The sequence below is a fragment of the Mus caroli genome, unplaced genomic scaffold (assembly GCF_978045245.1).
Source record: "Mus caroli unplaced genomic scaffold, Mus_caroli_1 scaffold_8, whole genome shotgun sequence".
Lineage (NCBI taxonomy): Eukaryota > Metazoa > Chordata > Mammalia > Rodentia > Muridae > Mus > Mus caroli.
This window is the reverse complement of record NW_028227263.1, coordinates 117,858,460-117,881,839: the sequence shown is the minus strand read 5'-3', so window position 1 is coordinate 117,881,839 and position 23,380 is coordinate 117,858,460. Positions and strand designations below refer to the sequence as shown.

The 23,380-nt window shown below is 50.1% G+C and overlaps 1 protein-coding gene across 1 annotated transcript in view; it reads right to left on the bottom strand.

Moving 5' to 3' along the window:
* Positions 1 to 3,102: 3,102 nt before the first annotated feature.
* Positions 3,103 to 23,380, bottom strand: part of Ltbp4 (latent transforming growth factor beta binding protein 4) — a 28,500-nt gene continuing 8,222 nt past the window's right edge. The window contains exons 13-30 of the mRNA XM_021166465.2: positions 22,829 to 23,071; positions 22,080 to 22,205; positions 21,873 to 21,992; positions 20,936 to 21,064; positions 20,604 to 20,729; positions 20,097 to 20,219; positions 19,841 to 19,972; positions 17,508 to 17,639; positions 17,293 to 17,418; positions 12,184 to 12,330; positions 8,474 to 8,740; positions 8,124 to 8,195; positions 7,251 to 7,379; positions 6,891 to 7,037; positions 5,709 to 5,861; positions 4,511 to 4,891; positions 3,992 to 4,144; positions 3,103 to 3,508 (exon numbers count right to left, since the gene is read on the bottom strand). Coding sequence (XP_021022124.1) covers positions 3,354 to 3,508; positions 3,992 to 4,144; positions 4,511 to 4,891; positions 5,709 to 5,861; positions 6,891 to 7,037; positions 7,251 to 7,379; positions 8,124 to 8,195; positions 8,474 to 8,740; positions 12,184 to 12,330; positions 17,293 to 17,418; positions 17,508 to 17,639; positions 19,841 to 19,972; positions 20,097 to 20,219; positions 20,604 to 20,729; positions 20,936 to 21,064; positions 21,873 to 21,992; positions 22,080 to 22,205; positions 22,829 to 23,071 — 2,861 coding nt within the window. The 3' untranslated portion in view covers positions 3,103 to 3,353. The remainder of the gene's footprint in view (positions 3,509 to 3,991; positions 4,145 to 4,510; positions 4,892 to 5,708; positions 5,862 to 6,890; positions 7,038 to 7,250; positions 7,380 to 8,123; positions 8,196 to 8,473; positions 8,741 to 12,183; positions 12,331 to 17,292; positions 17,419 to 17,507; positions 17,640 to 19,840; positions 19,973 to 20,096; positions 20,220 to 20,603; positions 20,730 to 20,935; positions 21,065 to 21,872; positions 21,993 to 22,079; positions 22,206 to 22,828; positions 23,072 to 23,380) is intronic.

Sequence of the window (23,380 nt, the reverse complement as noted above, 5' to 3'; positions counted from 1 at the left end):
GAAGGGAGTAGTCAGGGCCCCACAGTGCAGCTCAGGTTGGCTGGGACTCAGTACATAGCCTAAGGTATCCTCAAACACCTGCAATACTTCTGCCCCAACCTCGCTGAACTCCTGAATGTTGGGGTTATGAATGGATAATAGCCGTCAGCCTCCTTTCATAACACATAGGAGGCATTATTTATGCATAACTGTTGACACTGTCTCAGGAACCCTGCTCCTCCCTGGAGGGTAACTATATGAGCATTGACCACTAGGAGGCGCGTCTAGCTTTGACTGCACCTGCACGTGATGACCATCAGGGGGCGCTGTGGCGCTTGTCGCGCGAGCTCAGTGACAAACTGGATTATTTCTTTGGACATTCCAGAGGAGAACGCATTGATCCTGGCCAGCGCCAAAAATCCCAGAGCTAGGGTTGGGGACTAATGTGGGGGATGTAACAAAATAAAACAAAACTAGATTCTTGGCTTAGCCTCCAGGCACAGTAGGGGATGCAAGGATGTGTGCAGTGCCACTAAAAGTCGATCATCAAACCTTCCAGCACTGTTGGGCTCCCATCCCCCTTCCAGCCACACCTGTAGAGCAAGGTGGTTGACTGGGACGGGAAGGAGGACTAACAGGAGCACGTGGTGTAAATTGTCTACATCTACAATGGATTTTTTTTTACACTTTTTTTTTTTCAGGTAATATATTTTCCCTTCTCCCATCCCAGATGCTTCTCACCTCTGCCGGCCCAACTTCATGTTCTCCCCCCTCTTTCCCTCCCCTCCTTCTCTCCCTCTCCTTAAAAACAAACAAACAAACAAACAAACAAACAAATAAAAACCAGTAAGACAAAAACTACTAGAATGAAACAAAAAGCTCAAAAAAAGAAAGCTCATGGGGTCTGTTATGTTATGTGTTCACCAACTACTCCTGGGCATGGATTGAAAAAGAACATTGTGTGTGTGTGTGTGTGTGTGTGTGTGTGTGTGTGTGTGTAAAGTCACCTCTTTCCTTCCACTCTGTGGGTCGTGGAGATTGCACTCAAGTCCTCGGGCTTGGTGCTGAGAACACTTACTCCTTCACTCTTCCTCTGCCTCTGCCTCCTCCTCCTCCTCCTCCTCCTCTGCATCCTACTCCCCCCCCCTCCACCTCCTATCTAGAGCTTTCCATAGATTCCCAACGGGACCCAAAGCCCCCCCCCCCATCATCTACCTTTCTTCCTCTCTCCCTCCCTCCCTCACCTCTCTTTCCCTCTCTCCCTTCCTTTCTCTTCTCATACCCAAAATGTCAGCCAGCACTGTCTAACAGAATTTGATGGCATACCATGCAAAAGACATCTCAGAGCTATTTGCCATTCTAGCCTCTAGGCTATTATTCCCATTAATTTAGTTATCTTACATCCCGATGGCGGCCCCCTCGCTCCTCTCCTAGGCTTTTGCAAAGCTGCTGCCTCTGGCTAGAGCACGGTCTTCCACTTTATCTTGTGCATCTCCTCTTGTCATTGACATCTCAGCTCTTCAAGAACCCAACCTAGTGGCCACCCCTCAGGGCTGGTTAGTCTGTTTTGGTTCTCAACCCAGATCCAGATTCTATGGTACAGAGTTGTGGGTTGCATTCAAGAGGTTAGTGTTTGGGTTAGGTTAGCTGCCCTGCTGTTAGCTGCTGGGGGAGTGCTGGGATGGGAGGGGTTTTGTAAATTTCTGACTCACTTTGGATGGGTTACTGTCTCAATTTTTTTAACCCTCTATTGGCAGGAATGAGGGGCCTTCTGCAGCTAAGCAGGTACTTTACCACTGAGTCCCCCAGCCCCTCACTGGGGAGTCCTAGGCAGGGTCTCTACCACTGAGCCCCCAGCCCTGGACTGGGGGATTCTAGGCAGGGGCTCTACCATTGAGCCACACCCTAGTCCCTCACTGGGGGGGGGGGGGTCCTAGGCTTATGCTTCACTGCTAATTTATACCCCCAGCCCATCACTGCTGGATTTTCAGCAGGCCATCTATCATTGGGCCATTCCCTCACTATTTTTAAATTTCATTCTCTCCAGCTTCATTGAATTATAAGTCATACAGCCCTTCATTTGAAGTGTATAATTCAATAGCATTTAGTAAAGTTGTGTGATGACGGCCTCACTGTAGACAACATGGAGTCGAGCGCTTGTGTACTGATACTCCTCTGTTTAAGGTTCTGCTATCCTGAAGGGAATAGAACACAGCCTCCTCCTCTTCCAGAGACAGGTAAGCTCTGGAAGTTCCCAGTGCACAAGTATAGCCAGAGGCCAAGCACTGGTGCTCAGGCCTGGGGTCGCACAGGTGCACAGGGATGTAGCAGGTGCGCAGGTTCGAATCCTGGACAGCAGATACAGAGGAAGGAACTGGGAAGCACTGGGAACATTTGGTAAACAACAAAACCTAAACAGGGCATGCTGGTGTGCCTTGTAATCATAGACCCAGGGAGGCTGAGGGCAGGAGGATCAGAAGTTCAAGTCCAGGTTAGACTACATAATAACCTCTTAAAAGAAAATAAGAGCAAGCTGGGCAGTGGTGGTGCACGCCTTTAATCCCAGCACTCAGGAGGCAGAGGCAGGTGGATTTCTGAGTTGGGGGCCAACTTGGTCTACAGAGTGAGTTCCAGGACAGCCAGGGCTATACAGAGAAACCCTGTCTGGAAAACAAACGAAAAGAAAAGAAAAGTAAAGAAAAGAAAAGAAAAGAAAAGAAAAGAAAAGAAAAGAAAAGAAAGGAAAAGAAAAGAAAAGAAAAGGAAAGGAAAGGAAAGGAAAGGAAAGGAAAGAAAAGGAAAGGAAAGAAAAGAACAAAACAACAGAAAACCTCAACAACTCTGAAGCATAATTGCTTTAAAGATTAGGACGACCAGAGGAAACTAAAGAAGACAAGATACAAGACAGAAAGACAGGAGGAGAATGGCCAGAGAGAAAGACGGTGAAACGGGGAAGAGAAAGAAACTGAGACCGGAGGCCAAGAGGGACAAAGCTAGACTCAGTGAGAGTCATGGAAAGTCAGTCTCAGTCTTGGCGGCAGGAATGGCGCGTTCCGAGGAGTGACTCAGCACACAGTGGAGCCAGCTTTTGAGAAAAAGAAAAAGGCAGGCAGAGGCCGAAAGTACAAAATAGGTGTTTTAATTGAAAATTGTATAAAAGGGCAAGAAATGTGTCAGGGGATCCAGGACAGGCCCAGGGCACTGGTGGGAGGGACTGGGCATGACAGGCTGGCACCATAGAAGGCACCCCTCTGTGTCTGTCCATCCTAAGTCGAGACTGTCTGACATCCTTGCACACATGCAGACTAGAGGGAGGCAGGCGTGCTCTGGAAGCTCCGGGTGCTCAGGTATAGTGGGAGATTTGGCGCCCCTGCTCAGGCCCGGGGTCGAGCAGGCGCACAGTGATGTGGCTGATGCGTGGGAGCAAATCCTGGACGACAGATACAGCGGAAGGAGCCGTCAGTGTTGACACAGCGCGCATTGACGCAGAGTGGGGAGGTTGCCTCTGCCTCATCACACTCGTTGACGTCTGTGGGAGGAGGGGGTAGGTAGAGAGACTGTTACTCATGTCCAGGAATCAGGCCATTTCCCCAGTCTTTTAAGGTAGAGGACCATGGATGTGGGGCCTTTCCTGTGGCTTGTAATATATCACTTGCTACCTCCTGGCTGTGTGAGCCTAAGCCGGTGGCATATCGTCTCTATACCTTGGCTTGCAAGATGGAGGGACTGGAGGCGTGGCACAGTGGTAGACCACTCACCTAGCATGCAACAAGCCCTGGGTTTCACCACCAACACAAATAACATCTACAGGATTCCTTTCATATTCCCAGACCCTCCTCTGCCACTTAACGGGAGCTCGGCTTTATTGGTTCTCTGACCCCATTTTGTTCAGTCAAGAGCCTCTCAGGTAGCCTGGCCCCTGTCTGTGATGCGGTTCTTTCTTGGAGGTTCCTGATCACCATCTGGTCAAACTTGCTTTTATTTCACCCTTCTCTCTCCTCCCCTTCCTCACCGACGCAGGACATGCGGGTGATGTCCAGGCGGTAGCCATCGAAACAATCGCAGGTGAAGCCTTCTGGAACGCGCACACAGCGGCCGTGAGGGCAGCCGTCCAGGATACCACACTCTTCGGCCTCTAGGCCCTCATAGGGCTCAGACAAGGCTCCTGCAGAGAACACAGGTACCCTGAGACTGGAAAGCTCTGCCTAGGTGTCTTTGTCTCTTTCCGCCTTTGTCCCTGGCTTCCCAGGCTGGGTCGTTCTCATCCTAACCTGTCTTTCCCATCCCTAGACTGCAGGGGGCGCTGTGGTAAGGGCTGGCCTCAAACTTGTAGTACCCCTCCAACCTTTGCCTCCTAAGTGCTGGGATTACCGACATGAGTCACCAACACTCCTGCTTTCCAGGTGCTCTTGTATATTTGTGACCCTGTATTACCTTCTACCTTTTCTCTCGGCATCTCCCATCTTGTGTGTGTGTTTTGTTTTTGTTTTTGTCCATCTGTTTGGTTTCTCTGGCCGAACTAACTGCTCACCTGTATAGCTTCCACGCTCAGAGGATTCCTCAGGCTCTGGGAAGGAGCCACGGGTGTCTCTGGACCGATAAGGCCAACCAGTGCCTCGGCTAGGTGGGTCAGGAGTCTCAGGCTCGCCATAGGGACCACCATCATCCTCAAAGTCCGGCATGTCGAAGGGCGGGGCGCCATAAGGGGCCTCCCGGCGAGCAAAGGGTCCAGGTGGGGGTGGGTAGGGGTCGTAAGGTAGCACTGGCGGTGGGTACAGATCTGGCCCATAGGGGAGACTCTGATAGGGTGGGCCTATATCTGGGCCATATTCATAGGGAAGTCCAAAGCCACCAGGGCGCGGCGGGCCATAGGCAGGTGGGCGCAGCACATTGCAAAGGGCTTCAAAGTCATCTGCAAACAGGAGCCAAGGCACACCACAATCAGAACCCACCACTCATGGACTGGTCTCTGGGCAACAGAAGAGACTGGTGTGCTAACTAACAGTTTTGGGGGAGGGAGGGAGAGGGGGCAGAGCTGGAAAGGGAAGATCTGGGCATGTGCAAGCACAACTGACAATTCCAGACTGATTCTGAGATTGAGATAGTAGGATCCAGGGTCTTCAGGCTGCAGCTAAGGATCAGTCTAAGGTAATAGAGTTTGGGAGCCCCATGGGAGCGAGGGCTGGGAACCTGAAGAAATGAGACAAAGACGTGTTGTGGCTGGCTGAACACTGGAACTTAAGGGGTCAAAGGTGCCTGGAAGCAGCTTGAATCTCTGGGATCTGGGGGGAATCAAGACTGGGGTTTTGGGCTCTCGTTCATACAGAGCTAAAAGGAGGGACCAGAGATCTTTGGGGCTGTGTTGGAGTCTTGGTACTGGTGTGGAGAGGGCCCAAGGTAATGCCTGTTGGCAGCTGTAGGAGCTACTACCAGAGAGTCTGCAGGACAGGCTAGTGCGCGTGGGCAACTGCTGTTGGATCTAAGGGCCCAGGGCTTGAAATGGAGTGTCTCACAGGTTGTGTATGGTGGGTCCAGAAACCAAGAATTTAATTAAGATGGGAGACCTCAGAGCTGATGGGGCTGGGGCTACGGATGCAGCTGATTCTGGCCTTGAGATTTCAGCTGCTGACACTTAGTCTGTAGAATTGTGATCAAGATTTTGGGAGAGGTTGCAACACATGTAAGGATGCCAAGAGGTCCTCTGGGGGCCGTGTAGAGCTGTACAGTACCTGAGTCCTGGGCAGGACAGAGAGCGCAGTCCATACCCCAGGCTTCACCATAGAGACAGCAGCACTCGGTGTAGGTGGCCTGCCGGTCTAGTCGTGGGCGACTGCAGACGAGATCAGGTCCCACTTCCTGCCAGCATACTCCTAGATTGTCATCTATAGGCAATGACAGGATGTATCAGGGCACCCGGGCCCTCTCTCACAGGCCCAACTCCAGTCTCCCCAGGGTTCTGTGAAATACCAGGGTAGTTGATTCTCTTCCCTGGGTATTAGTTTAGGGTTTTTGTTTTTTGTTTTTGTTTTGTTTTGCTTTGGGGGTGGGGGTGGGTGTCAGGCTGGCCCCAAACTTGTAGTCCTCCTTCATTCATCTCTTGTGTAGCTAGGATCACAGGTGTGTTTAAATGAAGTCTCCAAGTTTAGGGACTTTGTGTGTGTGTGTGTGTGTGTGTGTGTGTGTGTGTGTGTGTGTAGGAAGTGAAAATGGGTAAAGAGATTTGGGGGCCCAAAGCAAAGAAGGGAGACACATGGATTAATTTGAGAGAAGGAGATTTAAGATAGGTAGATAGGCTGAGAATGGGAGGGAGAGAAAGACAAAGAAGAAAGAAGAGGAGAGAAGAAAAACCAAAAGAGGGGGTGTGGTAGACCAGGCTGGATATCCCAGTAATTGAGAGGCTGAGGCAAGAGTTCAAGTGAGTTTAGGCTAGCCTGGGCTACATAGTGAGAATATGCATGTAAAAAAGAAGAACCTAGGGCCCTAGAGATGATACAGGGCAAGAAAGTGAAATATGGACATTAAGACTTTCACCTTTAACCTCCAGGCCAGGTTACCTCAAAAAGAGTGGTAACCCCTGTAATCTCACACCTGTAATCCCAGCCATTAGAAGGCTGAGGCAGGAGAATTTCTGTGAGTTCCAAGCCAGCCTGTACTACAAAATGGGGGGCGGGGGGGGGAGCGAAGAATAAAACTGTTTGGGCCAGACATTGTGGCTCAGAGATTTAATCCCAGAGCCCTGGAGGCAGAAGTAGGCGTGTCCTTTATGAGTTCACTGTGTCAAGCAAAAAGTCAGATTCTGAGCCCCATCCAGGTGTTAGGGGCCTTGAAGATTTGTAAGGAAGAAGCTAAGCCTAGAGATCTACAGGCTGGGAGAGGGGGGTGGGGCTGGGCGGGACCGTGGGCGGGGTTACCCAGGCTCTGGCTCTCGTTGGAGACGCAGCGTCGCCGGGAGCCGTCCAGCACCAGTGGGGGCTCGCAGGTACAGTGGTAAGAGCCCACCGTGTTGACGCAGCGGCCACCTTCACAAGCAGGCTCCTCGTCCGCACATTCGTCATTATCTAGGAAAGTATGGGAGGAAGGGCGGGGTTGCGGGGGAGGCAGTTACCAGGATGAACTCCCCCGTTCACATTTCCTCAGCTCACAGAGTGATGGATAGAGTCTAGACTTCCTGCTGGGTTGGCTACATTCCTACTTGGGGCGGGGGTGGGGTGGGGTGCTGGAGGGGGGACTGGCCCGGCCAGAGTTGGGGGTGGGGAAGGTGGGGCTCATACCAACGCACTCCAGCCTGTGTGCGTGATAGTAGAACCCGTTGCTGCAATAGCAAGAGTAGCCTGGGGCCGTGTTCACACACACTCCGCTCTTGCACACCTGGTCCTGGAAGAGTTGGCATTCGTCCACATCTGCAGGAAAAGGTGGAGGGAGGTGAGGGCAGGGGTGGGTTTGATTTGAAGAAAACAGGTAGTGTGGGATAGCCAGTCACAAGAGAGGAAGAGCGCAATGGTACCCGCAAGTTGGGGCACGGAAAACTGGAACCAAAGGCAGGATGACGAGATCTTAAGAATAAAGTGAGAGACAGAAAAGGGAGCCAGGTATGTCGGAGCATGCATGAAATCCCAGCAATCAAGCGGTGGAAATAGGAGAGCAGGAGCTCAAGGTTAGCTTCCGCTGCCTGGCTAATTCTTGGCAAGCCTGGGCTACTTGACTCTGTAGCCAAAAACACAAAGTAAAAAAGAGGAGAGAAAAGAAAGGTATAGCAGGTGGTACTGGCACACATCGTGGATCTCAGCACTTGGAAGGCAGAGTCAGGTAGATCTCTGAGTTCAAGGCCAGCCTGGTCTACGGAGTGAGTTCCAGGACAACCAGGGCTACATAAGGAAATCCTGTCTTGAAAACCAAAAAAAAAAAAAAAAAAAAAAAAAAAAAAAAAAAAAAGGGAAAAGGAAGGAAGAAAAAAAAGAAAGACAGGAGCAAGAAATTGAGTGGCTTACAAGTTTGAGGCTGGTCTGGACTACTAGTGAGATACACTCCTCAAAAATAAGCTAACAAATGAGAAAGCAAGCAAGCAAGCAGGAAGAAACACAGGCAGGGTGAGACAGAGCTTGGCCTAGGGGCTGAGGATAGGTGGGGTTGAAGTCTGGACTTACCTCTCCGGGCACTCAGGTCTCCACTGGGCACCAGGTAGCCCCGGCCGTGAGGACACAATGACTGGTATTCAGCTGTACATAGAAGGAAAGATGAACTCAGAAACTCAAGCCCCAGTCCCTGCCTGAGCTCACTGGCTGTAGCCCCCTACCAGGTGCTAAAGCCCATGCCTGTCAGCACCCACTTCTCAGCTTCATGCCCACTGATTGCCAGCTTGGTGGCTGATGGCTCACTCTGTCCTGGCAGCACCACTAACCCAATCCTTAGTCTAAACGTATCCTCTTTCCAGGCTCCATATCCCCATATCTACCTACACCCTTGAGCCCTTGTCTCCCCCACAGGCCACGCCCACCTGTCTCAGTGCCCGGGCACTGTTGGATGCGGCAGCCGCTGCCCCAGCCTTCTCCCACAGTACAGCAGCACTCCTGCCACGTCACGTTTCGGGCCAATATATTGTCACACGCATCTGGAGCGGCTGTGTCAAAGTAGCACTCACGACGTCCACTGCTCACGGGACCCTGCCTGGGAGGGCTGGGTCTTCGAGGTGGGGGAGGGGCTGGTGGCCTGACTGGAAGACTGGGGCTGCCGGGTGCTTGGGACTGGGAGCCGGGGAACGTGCCTGAAGAAACAAAAGGCAAGATATTTGTTTTTGAGAGAGGGTTTCCTTGTGTAGCATGTAGTCCTGGCTGTCCTGCAACCCACTCTGTAGACCAGGCAGACCTTGAACTCAGAGATCAACCTGCCTCTGCCTCCCGAGTGCTAGGATTAAAGGCATACACCACCACAAGGATTCAAACTGATTTTTAAAAATCAATATTATTTAGTAGTCTAGTATGGCAGAAACTCAGAGATCCTCCTGCCTCATCCTCTAAGTGCTGGGATTACAGGTGTGAGCCACCATGCCTAGTTTCATTTTGGCTATTTGCCCTCTCCTATCACTTTGGTGTCCTGTCCTTTGCTTCACACTCTCCCACTTCCTGGTGTCCCCTCAGCTATGGGACAGAAGGGGACAGGTGATTTCCTGTGCTTTCCCTGTGACCCTCTGGGTCTTCACACCCAGTTTGTCCCAGACTAGATCAAACCCCTCCCCCGCCAGGCAGGCAGCCTCAACGCTTGCCCGCCTCTTAGATGTTTCTCCCACTCACTGTCCTGTAGAGAGAATCTCTTGTGCACTGTGTGGAAGCATCACCTATCAATCAAAAGCTGATGGCCTATTAGCAAGAGGCAGGAAATAGAAGGTGGGAGTTCCAGTATAGAGGGATTGGAACTCTAGGAGACAGAGGCGGGAGGATACATCCAGGTCTCTGAGGAAGAAAGACACATGAAACCGAGGAGAGGTAACTAGCCTTATGGCAGACTTAGACTAGTTTGAACAGGATAATTGAGTTACAAGCTGGCAGGAATGAGCCAACACTTATGACATTTATTCATAAATAAATAAGTCTCAGTTATTATTTTGGGAATAGGGGCACATGTGTAAAAGCTTGAGGTTACACTGCCCCTCCCCACTCAAGACCCCTGGTTTGGTCCAGCCTTGTCCTCTCTGCTTCAAAACTTTCACTCAACACTTTCACACAGCATCCCTAGGGAGATTCCAAACTCTTTCTGGATTGAAACGGGTCCATGGTGCTCCGTGCCCTGAGGAGAAATCCAACCTCCTAAAGCAAGTACCCAGAGCGGCATTAGAGGCACGCCTTGTAGGTGTGTCCGTGAGGGCTCTTCCAGGAAGACCCACGGCAGCCCCCCATAGGATAGAACTTGGAACTGAATAAAAAGGGGAGGAGGAAAAACCAACTGAGTTCTCCCATCCTTGCTTCCTGGTCCCCAGTCGGTGAGCAATAGCCTCACACTCCTGTAACCGTGTATTCCCCATAGGTGGACTCCACCCTCAAGCCATAAGCCAGAATAAACCCGTTCTCCTCACATAGCCAGATGGTCACCACTACACAACGCCCGACTCACACATTTAGCTACTTTTTTCTGTTCATCCTACTTAGTTCAGACACGGACCCCTCCAGAACCCTCCCTCCACCCCAAAACCTCGCCTCAGGATGGCCTGGGTATCTCCTTTCCCCCTCCAGCTCTCTTTGGTCTCGGATCTTCCCAGTCAGTCAGATTCCTCTGGATTGCCTGGGATATCTCTGTCTCTTTATTAGATTTTTTTTTTTTTAAACTGCTGGGGATTGATTACAGGACCGTGTATATCCAAGGAAGATCTTTACCACTGTGTCACCTCCCAACCCCTCACTAGAGAATTCTAGGCAGGTGTCCTCCCATTGAGCCATGCTCCCAGCCTCTTCCTGGGGGATTCTAGGCAAGGGCTCTGCCACTGAGCCACGCCCCCAGCCCCTCACTGGGGGATTCTAGGCAGGGGCTCTACCACTGAGCCACGCCCCGAGCCCCTCCCTAGGGGATTCTAGGCAGGGGCTCTACCACTGAGCCACGCCCCCAGCCCCTTACTGGGGGATTCTAGGCAAGGGCTCTACCACTGAGCCACACCCCAGCCTCTCACTGGGGGATTCTAGGTAATTGTTCCATTGCTGAGCCTTTTTACTGGTGGTGTCTAGACAAGCAGTCTGGCACTGAACTATACATACTGAGCCATCTTTTATTCTTGACTTGAGACAAGGAAGGCCTTAATAAATGGCCCAGACTGTCATTGAACTCACTTTGTAGCCTTTAACCTTCAGTGTCACCTCGGCTTCTGAGCAGCCATAGACCTTATGGCACCTGGCTTAGCTCTCCACTGGAGTTTGAGACCAGCAGGTCAGAAGTTAAGCCTCTCTGCTTACTACTGTGTCCCCAGTGTGCAGCAAGGGCCCGAATATGTTGATTGGCCTAGGTATACACGCTGGATGAAGGAATCTAGCAGACTTCCAGTCAGGAACTAATTCTTTTGAATAAATCTAATGTCCATGTCAAAGGCTGGAGCCTGCAGCTCAGTGTAGTGTAGTGTTATCCATGCTATCCATCATGTGTGTTCTAAGGGTGTTTGTATATTTGTTTAAAGCAATAGCATTTAGGGTTGGGACTGTGGTTCAGTTGGCAGAGTGTTTGCCTGGCATGCACAAAGCCTAGGCTCTGATTCTCAGCACTGCATAAGCCAGACTGTGATCCCAGCACTTAGAGAGTAAAGGCAGGAGAATCAGATGTTCAAAGTCATTTCAGCTACATAGAATGTGTGGCCAGCTCGGGCTACCTATTTGAAAAAAAGAAAAAACAAACAAAACAAATAAACAAAAAAGCCAGTTGGCAAAATAACTTGCAGTGGTTCTCAATCTAGGGGTTGTGACTCCTTTTGGGGGTCACATATCAGATCTATTGCATAGCAGATTTTACATTATGACTCATAACAGCAAAATTACAGCGATGAAATAACAGTGTAATAATTTTTTTTTGCAACATATAATTTTATGTTTGGGGTCACGACAGCATCAGGAACTGTATTTAAGGGCCACAGCATTAGGAAAGCTAGGAACCACCAACTTATCAGGTAAAGACACTTGTCATGGAAGCTTGCCAACTGGAGTTCAATCCCAGAAGCCCACAGAAAGGTGGAAGGAGAAAACCAACTCTACAAAGCTGTCCTCTGACCTCTACATGCACATCGTGGGACATCCCATGTCTACAGACATGTACACATCACATGACATCATAGCATCATACAAGAATAAAAGTTTAACAAATGAAGGCTGGAGAGATGGCTCAGCAATGAAGGTCACTAACTGTTGCTCTTGCAAAGGAATCAGTTAGGACACCCATGTGGCCTTCTGAGGCACTCCCACAGACAAGCACACACTCACCCACCACACACAAAAATAGAAAAATAAACCTTATGGAACCCCTTTAAAAGTTCAAATAAATAATTAAAAACTTCAAAGCAACATATGGAAAAAATTAAAATAAAGTGATAGCATTTAACTGATGGTCCATATTAACAGGTACATGCATGTATGCACACACACACACACACACACACACACGCACACATGGTTGAGCCACATAATCTTCCCACAGGCCCAGCAGGCCTTTGTTTAGTAGACATAGGCATATGAATCTTACCTGCAGGAGTCCGTGGGGGGACACAGCGTCCAGTCATGGGATCGAACTCCTCAGGGCTGGTGGGGCAGACACACAGGAAGGAGCCTTCAACATTTTCACACAGCGCGGAGCCACACACGCCCTGTAGTGTCTCACACTCATTCACATCTGTGATTAGGAAACACGGTGAGAGGGAGCCCATGTTATAAAACTTCTGTAGTTCGTGAACTCCAAGATTTCAAATGTAATAGATGGGGCTGGAGAGATGGCTCAGCAGTTAAGAGCCCTGGCTGCTCCTGCAGAACACCTTGGATTAATTCTCAGCACCCACTGGCTGACAACGGTAATGTCTGTTCCTGGAGATCTGATGCCCCCTGCTGGCACCAACAGGCACTGCAGGCATGTGGTACAGATAAACACTAGACACATATAACAAAAATAAACCTTTAAATATAATGGATATCTATTTCTATATATCTCAATAGGTACATATCTCTATAGGCATATGTCTTTTGAGGCAGGCTCTCACTGTGTAGCCCTGGCTCACCATGTAGACCAGGCTGGCTCTGAACTTGTGCAGTCCTCCTGCTTCTGCCTTCCAAGTATTAGGATTATAGGTCTGAGCCCCCACTGCCAGCTTTCTTTCTTTTTTTTTTTTTTAAAAAAGATTTTATTTATCATTATACATAAGTACACTGTAGCTGTCTTGAGACACACCAGAGAGGGCGTCAGATCTTATTACGGATGGTTGTGAGCCATCATGTGGTTGCTGGGATTTGAACTCAGGACCTTTGGAAGAGCAGTCAGTGCTCTTACCCTCTGAGCCATCTCGCCAGCCCCCCACTGCCAGATTTCTGTTGTCATTGTTTTGTTAAAAAATAAAAAGACCAAACCAACCCCCTCACCCACAAAAGAAAGAAAGAAAGAAAGGAAAAGAGGGGGAGGGAGGGAGGGAGGGAGGGAGGGAGGGAGGGAGGGAGGGAGGGAGGGAGGGAGGGAGGGAGAGAGAGAATACAGTTTTACTCTTTAATCTAAGATGGCTCAGAACTTTCTGTATAGTCTAGGCTGCCCTCAGACTTGTAGCAATCCCCCTGCTTCAGTGACCTAGGGCCTTGCATTAGAGACAGGCACCATTATACCTGGTTCGTAATGTAAATTTTTAAGAGAGGTACTTAAGTGTGTGTTTACATGTTTGTATGTGGGCCATGCACATGGTTCCAGTGGAGACCAGGAGAGAGCGCTGGGCCCCGGGAACTGGATTATAGGTGAATATGAGCCACCATGTGAATCCTGGGAATTAAACCCAGTTCCTCTGAAAGAGAAGCCAGCACTCTTCTTAACTGCTGAACCGACTCTCCATCCCCAGCCTCACTATTTCTCAACAGCTCAGACCCTGTTGTCTACTTCTCCTCTAGTTAGAAACCCTAACTTTCTCTTGGGAATTCCCTGAGCCTCCAAGTCCTCCGCATGCATCCAGGGTACAGCCAAGTCTCCACTGGGGCAGAACGAATCAGGTTACTGCGATTCCGCGGGTCAGAGGCAGGCAATGACCTCATCTCACGCCAATCAAAGCCAGTCTTGAGGCTTTCTGGGTCTCCTCCTTAGCTGTACAGCTGCCAGTCTGAGGCTGTGAGCCCAGAGCTAGGGCCACCTGTCACTGCCTAGAAACAAACCCAGCAGAGGAAGAAAGCTTTGCTGTGGTTCTTGGCTCTACTTACATCTGCACTCACAGACTCTGCCATTTAACTCCTCCCATTCCTCTTAGCTGTCTTGTTTTTAAATTTTATTTTATGTGTCTGCCTGCATGAATGTATGAACATCACATGAGTGTCTGGTGCCCTCCGAGGTCAGAAGAGGGCACCATATAGTTTGAAACAGTTACAAACAGTTGTGAGTCACTTTGTGGGTGCTGGGAACTGAACCTGGTTCTCTTCAGGAGCAGCAAGTGCGTTTTAAAGTATGTGTATTTTAGCCAGACAGTGGTGGTGCACACCTTTAACCCCAGCACTCAGTAGGCTGAGTTAGAGGCCAGCCTGGTTTACAGAGTGAGTTCCAGGACAGCCGGGACTGAGGCAACCAGGGCTGTTCAGAGCAATCCTGTCTTGAAAACTAAAACAAATAAGTATTTGGCTGGGCATAGTGGCACAAGTCTTTAATCCCAGCACTCATGATGCTGAGACAGATGGATCTCTGTGAGTATGAAGTTAGCCTGATCTACATAGTGAGTTTCTGGCCAGACAGGTACACGGTAAGGCCCTGTCTCAAAAAAGCAACACACACACACACACTCACACTCACACTCACACACACACTCACACACACACTCACACACACACACACACACTCACACTCACACACACACTCACACACACACTCACACTCACACACACTCACACACACACTCACACTCACACACACACTCACACTCACACTCACACACACACTCACACTCACACACACTCACACACACACTCACACACACACTCACACTCACACTCACACTCACACACATGCAAACATATTTGGGGGTGGGAGAAAGGACTCTGTGGTTGAGAGCACTTGTTCTTTTTGTTTGTTTTTTTTCTTTCGAGACAGGGTCCTGGCTGTCCTGGCACTCACTCTGTAGACCAGGCTGGCCTCGAACTCAGAAATCCGCCTGCCTCTGCCTCCCAAGTGCTGGGATTAAAGGCGTGCGCCACCGCCACCTGGCAAGCACTTGTTCTTCTGAAGACCCAGGTTCATTCCCTGAACCCAGTTGGCAGCTCACAACAGATCATAAATCCATTTCCAAGGGATCTGACACCCCTTCCTTCAAAGCCATCAGGCACGGCACACATATACAACGCAAACATTGGAGGGGAAAAACATACACACAACATAAGTAAATATATACATCCCCTCCCCAAGACAGGGTTTCTCTGTGTAGCCCTGGCTGTCCTGGAACTCACTCTGTAGACCAGGCTGGCCTCGAACTCATAGATCCACCTGCCTCTGCCTGTGGAGTGCTGGGATTAAAGATGTGTGTCACCACCACCCAGATATATATTATTTTTAAATCAAGTACAAATGCATGTATCTTTGTCTGGGTATGTGTATATGAGTGCAGGTAGCCTCAGAGGCCAGAGGTGACAGATCCCTCAGAGCCTCCTGACATGGGTGCTAGGAATCAAACACAGGTCCTCTAGGATAGCAGCCCATGCTATCACTGCTGATCTACTCCTCCATCCCTTCCTCCTCCATCCCTCCCTCCTCCATCCCTTCCACTCTCTTCTCAGGAATAAAGGCTGCTGGCGATGAGGCTCAGTGGTAGAAGGCTTAACTAGCATGCAGAGACCCCAGGTTCCATCCTTACTATTGCAAGAAAAGGAGAGGGGGGAGAGGGAGAGAGAGGAAAGGGGGGGATGAGAGGGAGAGAGGGAAGGAGAGGAGAGGAAGAAAGAGAAATAGGAAGAGAGGGAGGGAGAGAGAGAACAAACAAATCAAGAACAAAAACAAGTAAATCCATTGAGAATTGTTAAGGCCACTCTGGGCTGCATAGTAAGAACCCGTCTCAACCCTTACTTCCCCTCCTTCTCGCCAAAAACAGATAAACAATAAAGTCTGTGTTTGCAGTTGTGAGACGACAAGGAAGGTATATTGCTGCCAAGCCTAATGACCCGAGTTTGATCCCCAGGGACCCACATGGTGGAAGAAAAGAGCAGGTTATTCTCTGCCCTCTGGGCCTCTAATTAAAATACCTGTAAAGACATAGCAAACTCTAATTAATGGTGTGCAGAATATAGGCTGGCTCTGGACAGTAACACCAACACTCAGGAGACAAAGGCAGGAGGATCACTGAAGCTGAAGGGCAGCCTGGTCTAGGCTGTGACGTCAGAGCCAGCCAGTGCTAAAATGAGGTTCCTTTTTTCAAAACAACCATTCAAAAACCCACAAATCTGTCCTAGTGCCTAATCGCATTCATGGGTTGGCAAACGAAGGGGGTCAGGATACTAAAATAGTAACCATGGTGACTGTAGTAGTGATGTGGGGGTGCCCATACATCTGCAGCATGGGCTGGAGGGGTGCAGCCCCCAAGTTTCTCTATTTGCTGTGTGTAGAGATTTCTGTCAGATATGGTGGTCTAGAGCTGTTCTCCTAGTTACTAGGGAGGTTGAGGCAGGAGTTTCAGACTTCATAGGGGGTTCAAGGCCAGCCTCAGTAATCTAGGGTCTCTATTTGTAAAAATAAAATGTAAAATTTGGGCTGGAGATGGGTGTGATGACACACACATGTTATCTCAGCACTTCAGAAGTGGAGGCAGGAGGATACAAAATTGAAGCCATTCATGTCTACACAGTGAGGTTAAGGCACAAGACCCATCCCCCTGAAGAAAACAGTCAAATAACAAATTAAAAGGGATTGGGATGTAGTTTCACTAAGAGAAAAAAAATTAACACACACACACACACACACACACACAAAACTTAAGCTGGACAGTGGTGATGCACGCCTTTAATCCCAGCACTTTGGAGGCAGAGGACGGCAGATCCCTGAATTTGAGGTCAGCCTGGTCTACAGAGTGAGTCCTAGGACAGCCAGGGCTACACAGAGAAACCCTGTCTCAGAAACAAAACAAACAAACAAACAAACAAACAAACAAAACTAAGTGAGGGTCTGGAGAGATGGCTCAGTGATTCAGAGCACTTCCTGCACATCTTGCAGATGACCCACTGTTCAATGCTCAGCACCCACGTGGCGGCTCACATCAGTCTATGTAACTCCAATTCCAATGCCCCCTTTTAACCTTCATTCGCACCAGACACAAACATGGTACCCATAAATATATGTAAAAGGACACCCATAAAATAAAATGAATAAAATTTAACCTAAACCAAAACAAAAAAGCAAAAACTAATAGATTGGGGGGAGGGAGTCATACTCTGTCACCTAGGCTAGCCTAGAACTTGCTGTGTAGCTCAGGCTGGCCTCAAACTCATAACGATCGTCTTGTTTCTGCCTCCCAAATGTTGGCATTACAGAAGCGAGCTACCATGCCTGGCTCTACAGGCTCGTTTTAACTGGCTATGTCCACCGCTAGAACTTCTGTTTCTCCAGGACAGTGGACTAGCCTATTCTTTTCTGGTTCCTTACCCACGCAGTGACGTCCGTCCCGTGCCCCTTCGTAGCCTTGGTCACAGACGCACTGGAAGGACCCAGGCAGATTCTGGCACATAGCATGGGCGCCGCAGAAAGACCGGTTCCGGCATTCATCTACATCTGCAAACACCAGCAGGCCGTCTCAATAAGGGTCATGTCTAACCCTCTCACCCGCTCCACATCCTCTCTACTACTCCGTGAACACTCACCCTGGCACCCGCCCCCTGGTGTAGGCTGATAGCCAGGGTCACAGGCTGGTGTGCAGCGGTAGGAGCCCGGGGTGTTCTCACAGCGCTGGGCACCACAAATCGCAGAGCCGTATTCTCGGCACTCATCAATGTCTGCAACAGAGTGGGGACTGGGTCTCAAAGACCTGAGATTAGGGTGGGGGTATGCTAATGCCACTTCCTGTCGCTAAGATTGAGAAGTCCCTGGGCCTGGTTAGTATTACATGAGTCTAGTCACTCTTAAGTCCTTCAGGCCGTTTCTCAAACAGGGTCCCACCTCAGGGTCTTTGCTATCATGGTTCTCTCTGCTAAATATGTCTCCACAACTCTGTGTATTGCATAGCCCCTTCTCCTCATTCACAGATATATCAAAGTCTAGCCCTCTTACTCAGCCTCCTTGAGCAACATCCTTGTCCGAACCTCCTGACACATCTGCTCGTTTATTTTTCTTCTTGTTCTTGCTCTTTCTGTTGTTGTTGAGAATTTCACACTACTGTATTTACATCATTTCCACCCATTCCTGTCCTCCTGACTCCCTGTTTTCTTCTATTTCCTCCTCCTCCTCTTCCTCCTCCTCCTCTTCCTCCTCCTCCTTCTTTGAGACTGTATAGCTCTGCCTGACCTGGAACTCACTCTGTAGACCAGGCTAGCTTCAAACTCAAGAGATCTGCCTGCCTCTGCCTCTGGAGATATGAAACTAAAGCCATAAGCCTCCATGCCCAGTTTATTTTTCTTCAATTTTTAATTTTGTTTTGTTTTAGAGATAGGATGTCGTGTAGACCAGGCTGACCTTGAATCCCATGTAGCTGAGGATAACCTTAAACCCTCCACTTGTCTCCACCCCCCAATTACTGGGTTGTAGAAACAGATGCTACTGCACCTATTATTCTCCTTTATTGTATGTATGTATGTATGTATGTATGTATGTATGTATGTATGTATGTGAGTACACTGTTGCTCTCTTCATGCATACCAGAAGAGGGCATCAGATCCCATTACAGATGGTTGTGAGCCACCATGTGGTCACTGGGGATTGAACTCAGGACCTCTGGAAGAGCAGTCAGTGCTCTTAACTGCTGAGCCATCTCTTCAGTCCCCGTTATTCTCCTTTTAAAGTTAGCATTTTTTTTAAATTTAGGGTCTCATGTAGCTTAGGCTGGCCTCATGCTTGCTATGCAGCCAGGTGTGGCCCTAAACTTCCGATCCTTTAGCCTCCACCACCCAAATGCTAGAACTACAGGACAGCACCCAGTTTATGCATTTATCCAGTGTCTAACCCAGGGCATCGTCCATTTGAGGCAGGACCCTACCAAATGAGGGACATACTCAGCCTCATACCATCTTCATTAAATCGGAACTTTAAGCTGGGCCTGGTGGCACCTGCTTGGAATTCAGCACTTGGGAGTCAGAGACAGGTGTTTGGCTAGAATTCAGCACCAGGAAGGCTGCAGCAGGAAGATTGCTCTAAGTTCCAGGCAAGAGTGTCCTACAGTAGTGAATTTCAAGCCAGCCAGGCCTACACACACACACACACACACACACACACACACACACACACACACACACACACACACGGAAGGAGAGAGGGAGGGAGGATGGGGAAAGGAAGAGGCTATCTCAAAACAAAACAAACAAACAAACAAACAAGTTGAAGGTCAGCCTGGAGCACATAGCAAGACACTGCTCAACAAAGCAACAACCTGACATTTTATCTAAAAAATCATCAGTGTGCAGACCGACAGTGACCATCCTTCAATGCAAACCTCACACCAGCAGGCATGCCTGGCAGATATCACAGTGCCTTACATACAGAAAGGGTCTCACAGTTATCTGTGGAATGAACCCCCCCCACACACACACACACCATATTAGCTCAGGGAGGGCAGGGGTTTTGTTTGGTCCTTCTTTGCTGTGCCCTCGATGTCTGGCACCAGCAGCTGCTTTTTGAACTTTTTATAATTAATGATTAAGTTCTTAGGAAGTGAGATTTTCCTGAGGGAAATGCAGCCCATAATAGTTTTGTTTCATGGGTTACAGAAAATACTGATTCATCCTGCACCCCATCCCTCTAAATATATTAAAATGGTTCAGTTAAGGGGAGGGCTTCTAGCTTGCCCTGATTCCTGATAAGAAAGCTCCCTTGCACATAAGAAAACATGTGCATAAGCAGGGGCTAATTTCCCCCAGGAAACACTGAGGGGAGGACGGAAAGTGTTAGCCATGGGACCTCTCCTTCCAGGTTTTGGAGATAGAGCATCTCTCTCCTGATTCCCAGGACCCACATCCTGTCACAGGTTTTAGGGGATCTGTCTTACCATCACAGGTGCCTTCAGGGCCGGGGTGGTAACCTGGATCGCAGTCCCGCACACAGCGGTAGGAACCAGGAGAATTTTCACAGCGCTGAGACCCGCACAGGGCAGGTCCCCGTTCACGACACTCGTCAATGTCTGAGGACCAGGCAGGGAGGTCATATGAAGGAAATAGGTGAGACAAAGAGGGAGTAGGAGGCTCAGGAGGGAGAAGGGGAGGAGAGGGTAAATAAGAAAAGGGGTGGGGGAGGAGGCCTCTCACCAAGGCAGGAGGCAAGGTCAGGGCCAGCGCGGTGTCCAGGAGGACAGATGCACTCGAAGGAGCCATCAGTGTTGGTACAGATGCCGCTCTGGCAAAGATCCTCTTCGCTGCACTCGTCCACGTCTGCAGGACAGGGCATCCGAAACCCAGGCCCACCTCCTCCTCTGCTTAATATCCCAGGCCACACCCCTTCAGTTCCCCCATCCCAACCCTCCAAGTCCCAAAGCCTCAAAGGAAGACCTCACCCAATCTGTTTCAGGCCCCACCTTTGCTTGCAAGCCCCGCCTCCAGTCGGAGGCCCCTGTCAATCACTATCCAGCTGTCAGCTTCCAACTTCCTGACACATCCAATTCCTCTATGATTGCCGCCTCCAGGCCTCAAAAAAGCTACCCCTCAGTGATCCATGTAGATTCCCCAAACCCTCAAAGATCCAGAGTTCCTTTTCTGCCCTCTTTCCCTTGCTGAAAGCCCACTCTTTCCACGCTCAGGTACGGCCTGGGGACTGACCCAGACAAGATGCTTCACGAGGTCCAGGCCGGTAGCCAGGGGCACAGGTACAGGTAAAGGAGCCATCAGTGTTGAGGCACTCTCCGTGGGGGAAGCAGAAGTCGCCTTCCAGACACTCATTTATGTCTAAGGTACGCAAGAGTCAGGATTGTGCTGTTGGTCCCGCCCCCAAGTAAGCCCTACCCATAATGTTGTAGCCCCAACACCCAAGTTACAACCTTGAAGACTATGTTTCTCTGAAAATCTTTCTTAGTCCATTTTACATCTCTAATGGGCTGTGCTCAAGAATCCAGGCACTACTCCCAGTCTCTCCTGCTGGTTAGCTAGCTTACCTGCACAAGGCCCAGGTTGACCAGGTGGCGCTCGGTAACCTGTCGAGCAGCTGCAGTGGAAGGAGCCTTTAGTATTTGTGCACTGGCCATGGAGACCACAAGGGATGCCCGAACTGCATTCATCCATATCTGTAAGAGTGGGTTAGGGGCTCAGAAGGGATTCACTGGAGCAAAAGCGTTGGTGGGAATGATTGGAAGGGGTCTTAAACAAGGGACAGAGTACTCCAGGATTAAGAAGTTCTGTGGATCTGGGTATCTGATCTCTACCAGGGTTCCTGGCATCAGGGAAAGAGACTCTAGGTTGGCACTGGGGATCAGAAACTGGGTAGGGTAAGGGATGGGTTGAGATACTATGACTCTACTCAACGAATGTGTCCAAGTCAGCTGGAGTAAGAGGTTACAGACTGACGTCAGGGGGGAGTGCTGGGGTCAAGGGTCATGCACCCAACCAAATTCCAGGGGGGAGATTTTTGAGAAGGGAGGCAGATGGATGGTGAACCAGAACAAAACTGGTCAGAATGGTAGGTGTTTCTTGTTTTGTTTTGGCTAAGATAAAATGGCACAATAGAATTTAGGGTCATGGGCCAGGAAACAGTGAGGGTGCAGAAATGTATTTTTGCTGAGAGTCAAGGTCGGTGGTTATCAGGAACGGTCATGGCTAGCTCTAAAATGCTCCAGCCGAATCACATGGTCCTAGGTTACAGAGTAAGGAGGAGTCACCCCTGGTTAGGAATGTGGTCAAGTCAGGGGCTTCAGGTCTGGTGAGCATGAAACAAGAGTCAAACTTAGGAGTCCTGGTTCATGTAAAGGGACTCAGGTCCAGGTCCCAAATTATGGGTCAAGTCAGGGTCATGGATCAGATCAAGGGTCAAAATCTCTGTGATCAGGGTTAAGATTCAGGGTTAAGGTCCCAGGTCCCAGCGAGGCCTGATCTCACCAGTACATCTGCCACGGTGCAGGTGGTGCCCAACAGGGCAGGCCCGGCACTGGAAGGAGCCTGGTGAGTTCACACACTCCTGCCCTGGACACGCCAAGCGGTTCTCACACTCATCCACATCTGAGAAGTGGGGGAGACAGTAGTCTTGAGGAAGTGGCCCCAGGCCTCCTCACCCATCCACACTCCTCCCTCCCTCCCCGGCCTCACCCTCGCACTCGGAGCCCGCAGCGTTGGGTTGGAAGCCTGTTGGGCAGACACACTTGAAGCTGCCTTCCGTGTTCTCACAGCGGCCATAGGCACAAGGCGAGGGGCTCCGGGCACATTCATCCACATCTGGATAGAAGAGGCCAATCAAGCTGAAGGATAGGCCTGAGCCCCTCCCCACTGCCATCCCCACCTACCTACCCCAATGCTCCAGCTTTTGTTTATTTGAGACAAGATCTCACATGGTAGCCCAGGCTGGCCTTAAATTCACACCAGTCTTCCTGCCTCAGGCACCTGCATGAAGCCTAATGGCCAGAGTTTGATCCCTGGGACCCACATGGTGGAAGGAGTGGATTGGTTCCAGTAAGTTGTCCTCTGACCTACACACTCGCACAGTGGCACGGGCCCACCCACAGTCCCCTATCCACCCCCCTGTACAAACAAATAAATGTTTCTTTTTTAAGTTTAAGTGGGAGGAGGGGCAGGCATGGATTCTAGATGGACACCCTTAATACTAGCACTCAAGAAGCAGAGGTGGGGGGATCATTAGTTAAAGGCCACTGTGTGAGGGAGAGGTCCACCCTCAGTTGGAAAAAGAAGACAGAATTCAGCTAGACCTTCCCAGGTTTGTCAATATTCTGCTCACCCAGCCTCTGTCACAGAGCCCATCCTAAGGCCTCTACTCCCAAGTCATTTCTCTCTCCATCTCCCCAGCTAGCATAGTGCTGCAGGCTTGGGTCCAGCACCCTCACCTTGGCAGGGGGCCCCTGGTCCTCGGGATCGGAAGCCAGCTGGGCAGGCACAGTGGAATGAACCCGCGGTGTTGTCGCAGCGGCCTGGCCCGCAAGGCGGAGGCTGCTGGGCACATTCATCCACATCTTCTTCACACGCCGAACCCCGGAAGCCAGCCGGGCAAACACAGCGGAAAGAGCCGGGCAGGTTTTCGCAGACCCCGCGACCACAGAGGCCTGGGCTCTGGGTGCATTCATCCACATCTGCATGGAGCAAGCAAATCCTGGGGTGTCCGGTGTGATTCAACCCCCCCCCCCCATATACACACACCATGCTACATTCTGACTTCATTCTGACTCTGGTGGTTCCTGGGTTTCTGCCTCTTGGGTCCCCACACATTGGGCTACATTGTCTTCCATAATTCAGCCTCCCTTCCCAACTACTCACATCTCCATCCCTTCTCCATCTGTTTTTCCATTCTTCACGATCCAGCCCTTCTGTTCTGCATCCCTTGGCTTCTCCAGCCGATCCAGGTCACTACATGTGGCTCTCAGATCCTGTCTATGTCCCCA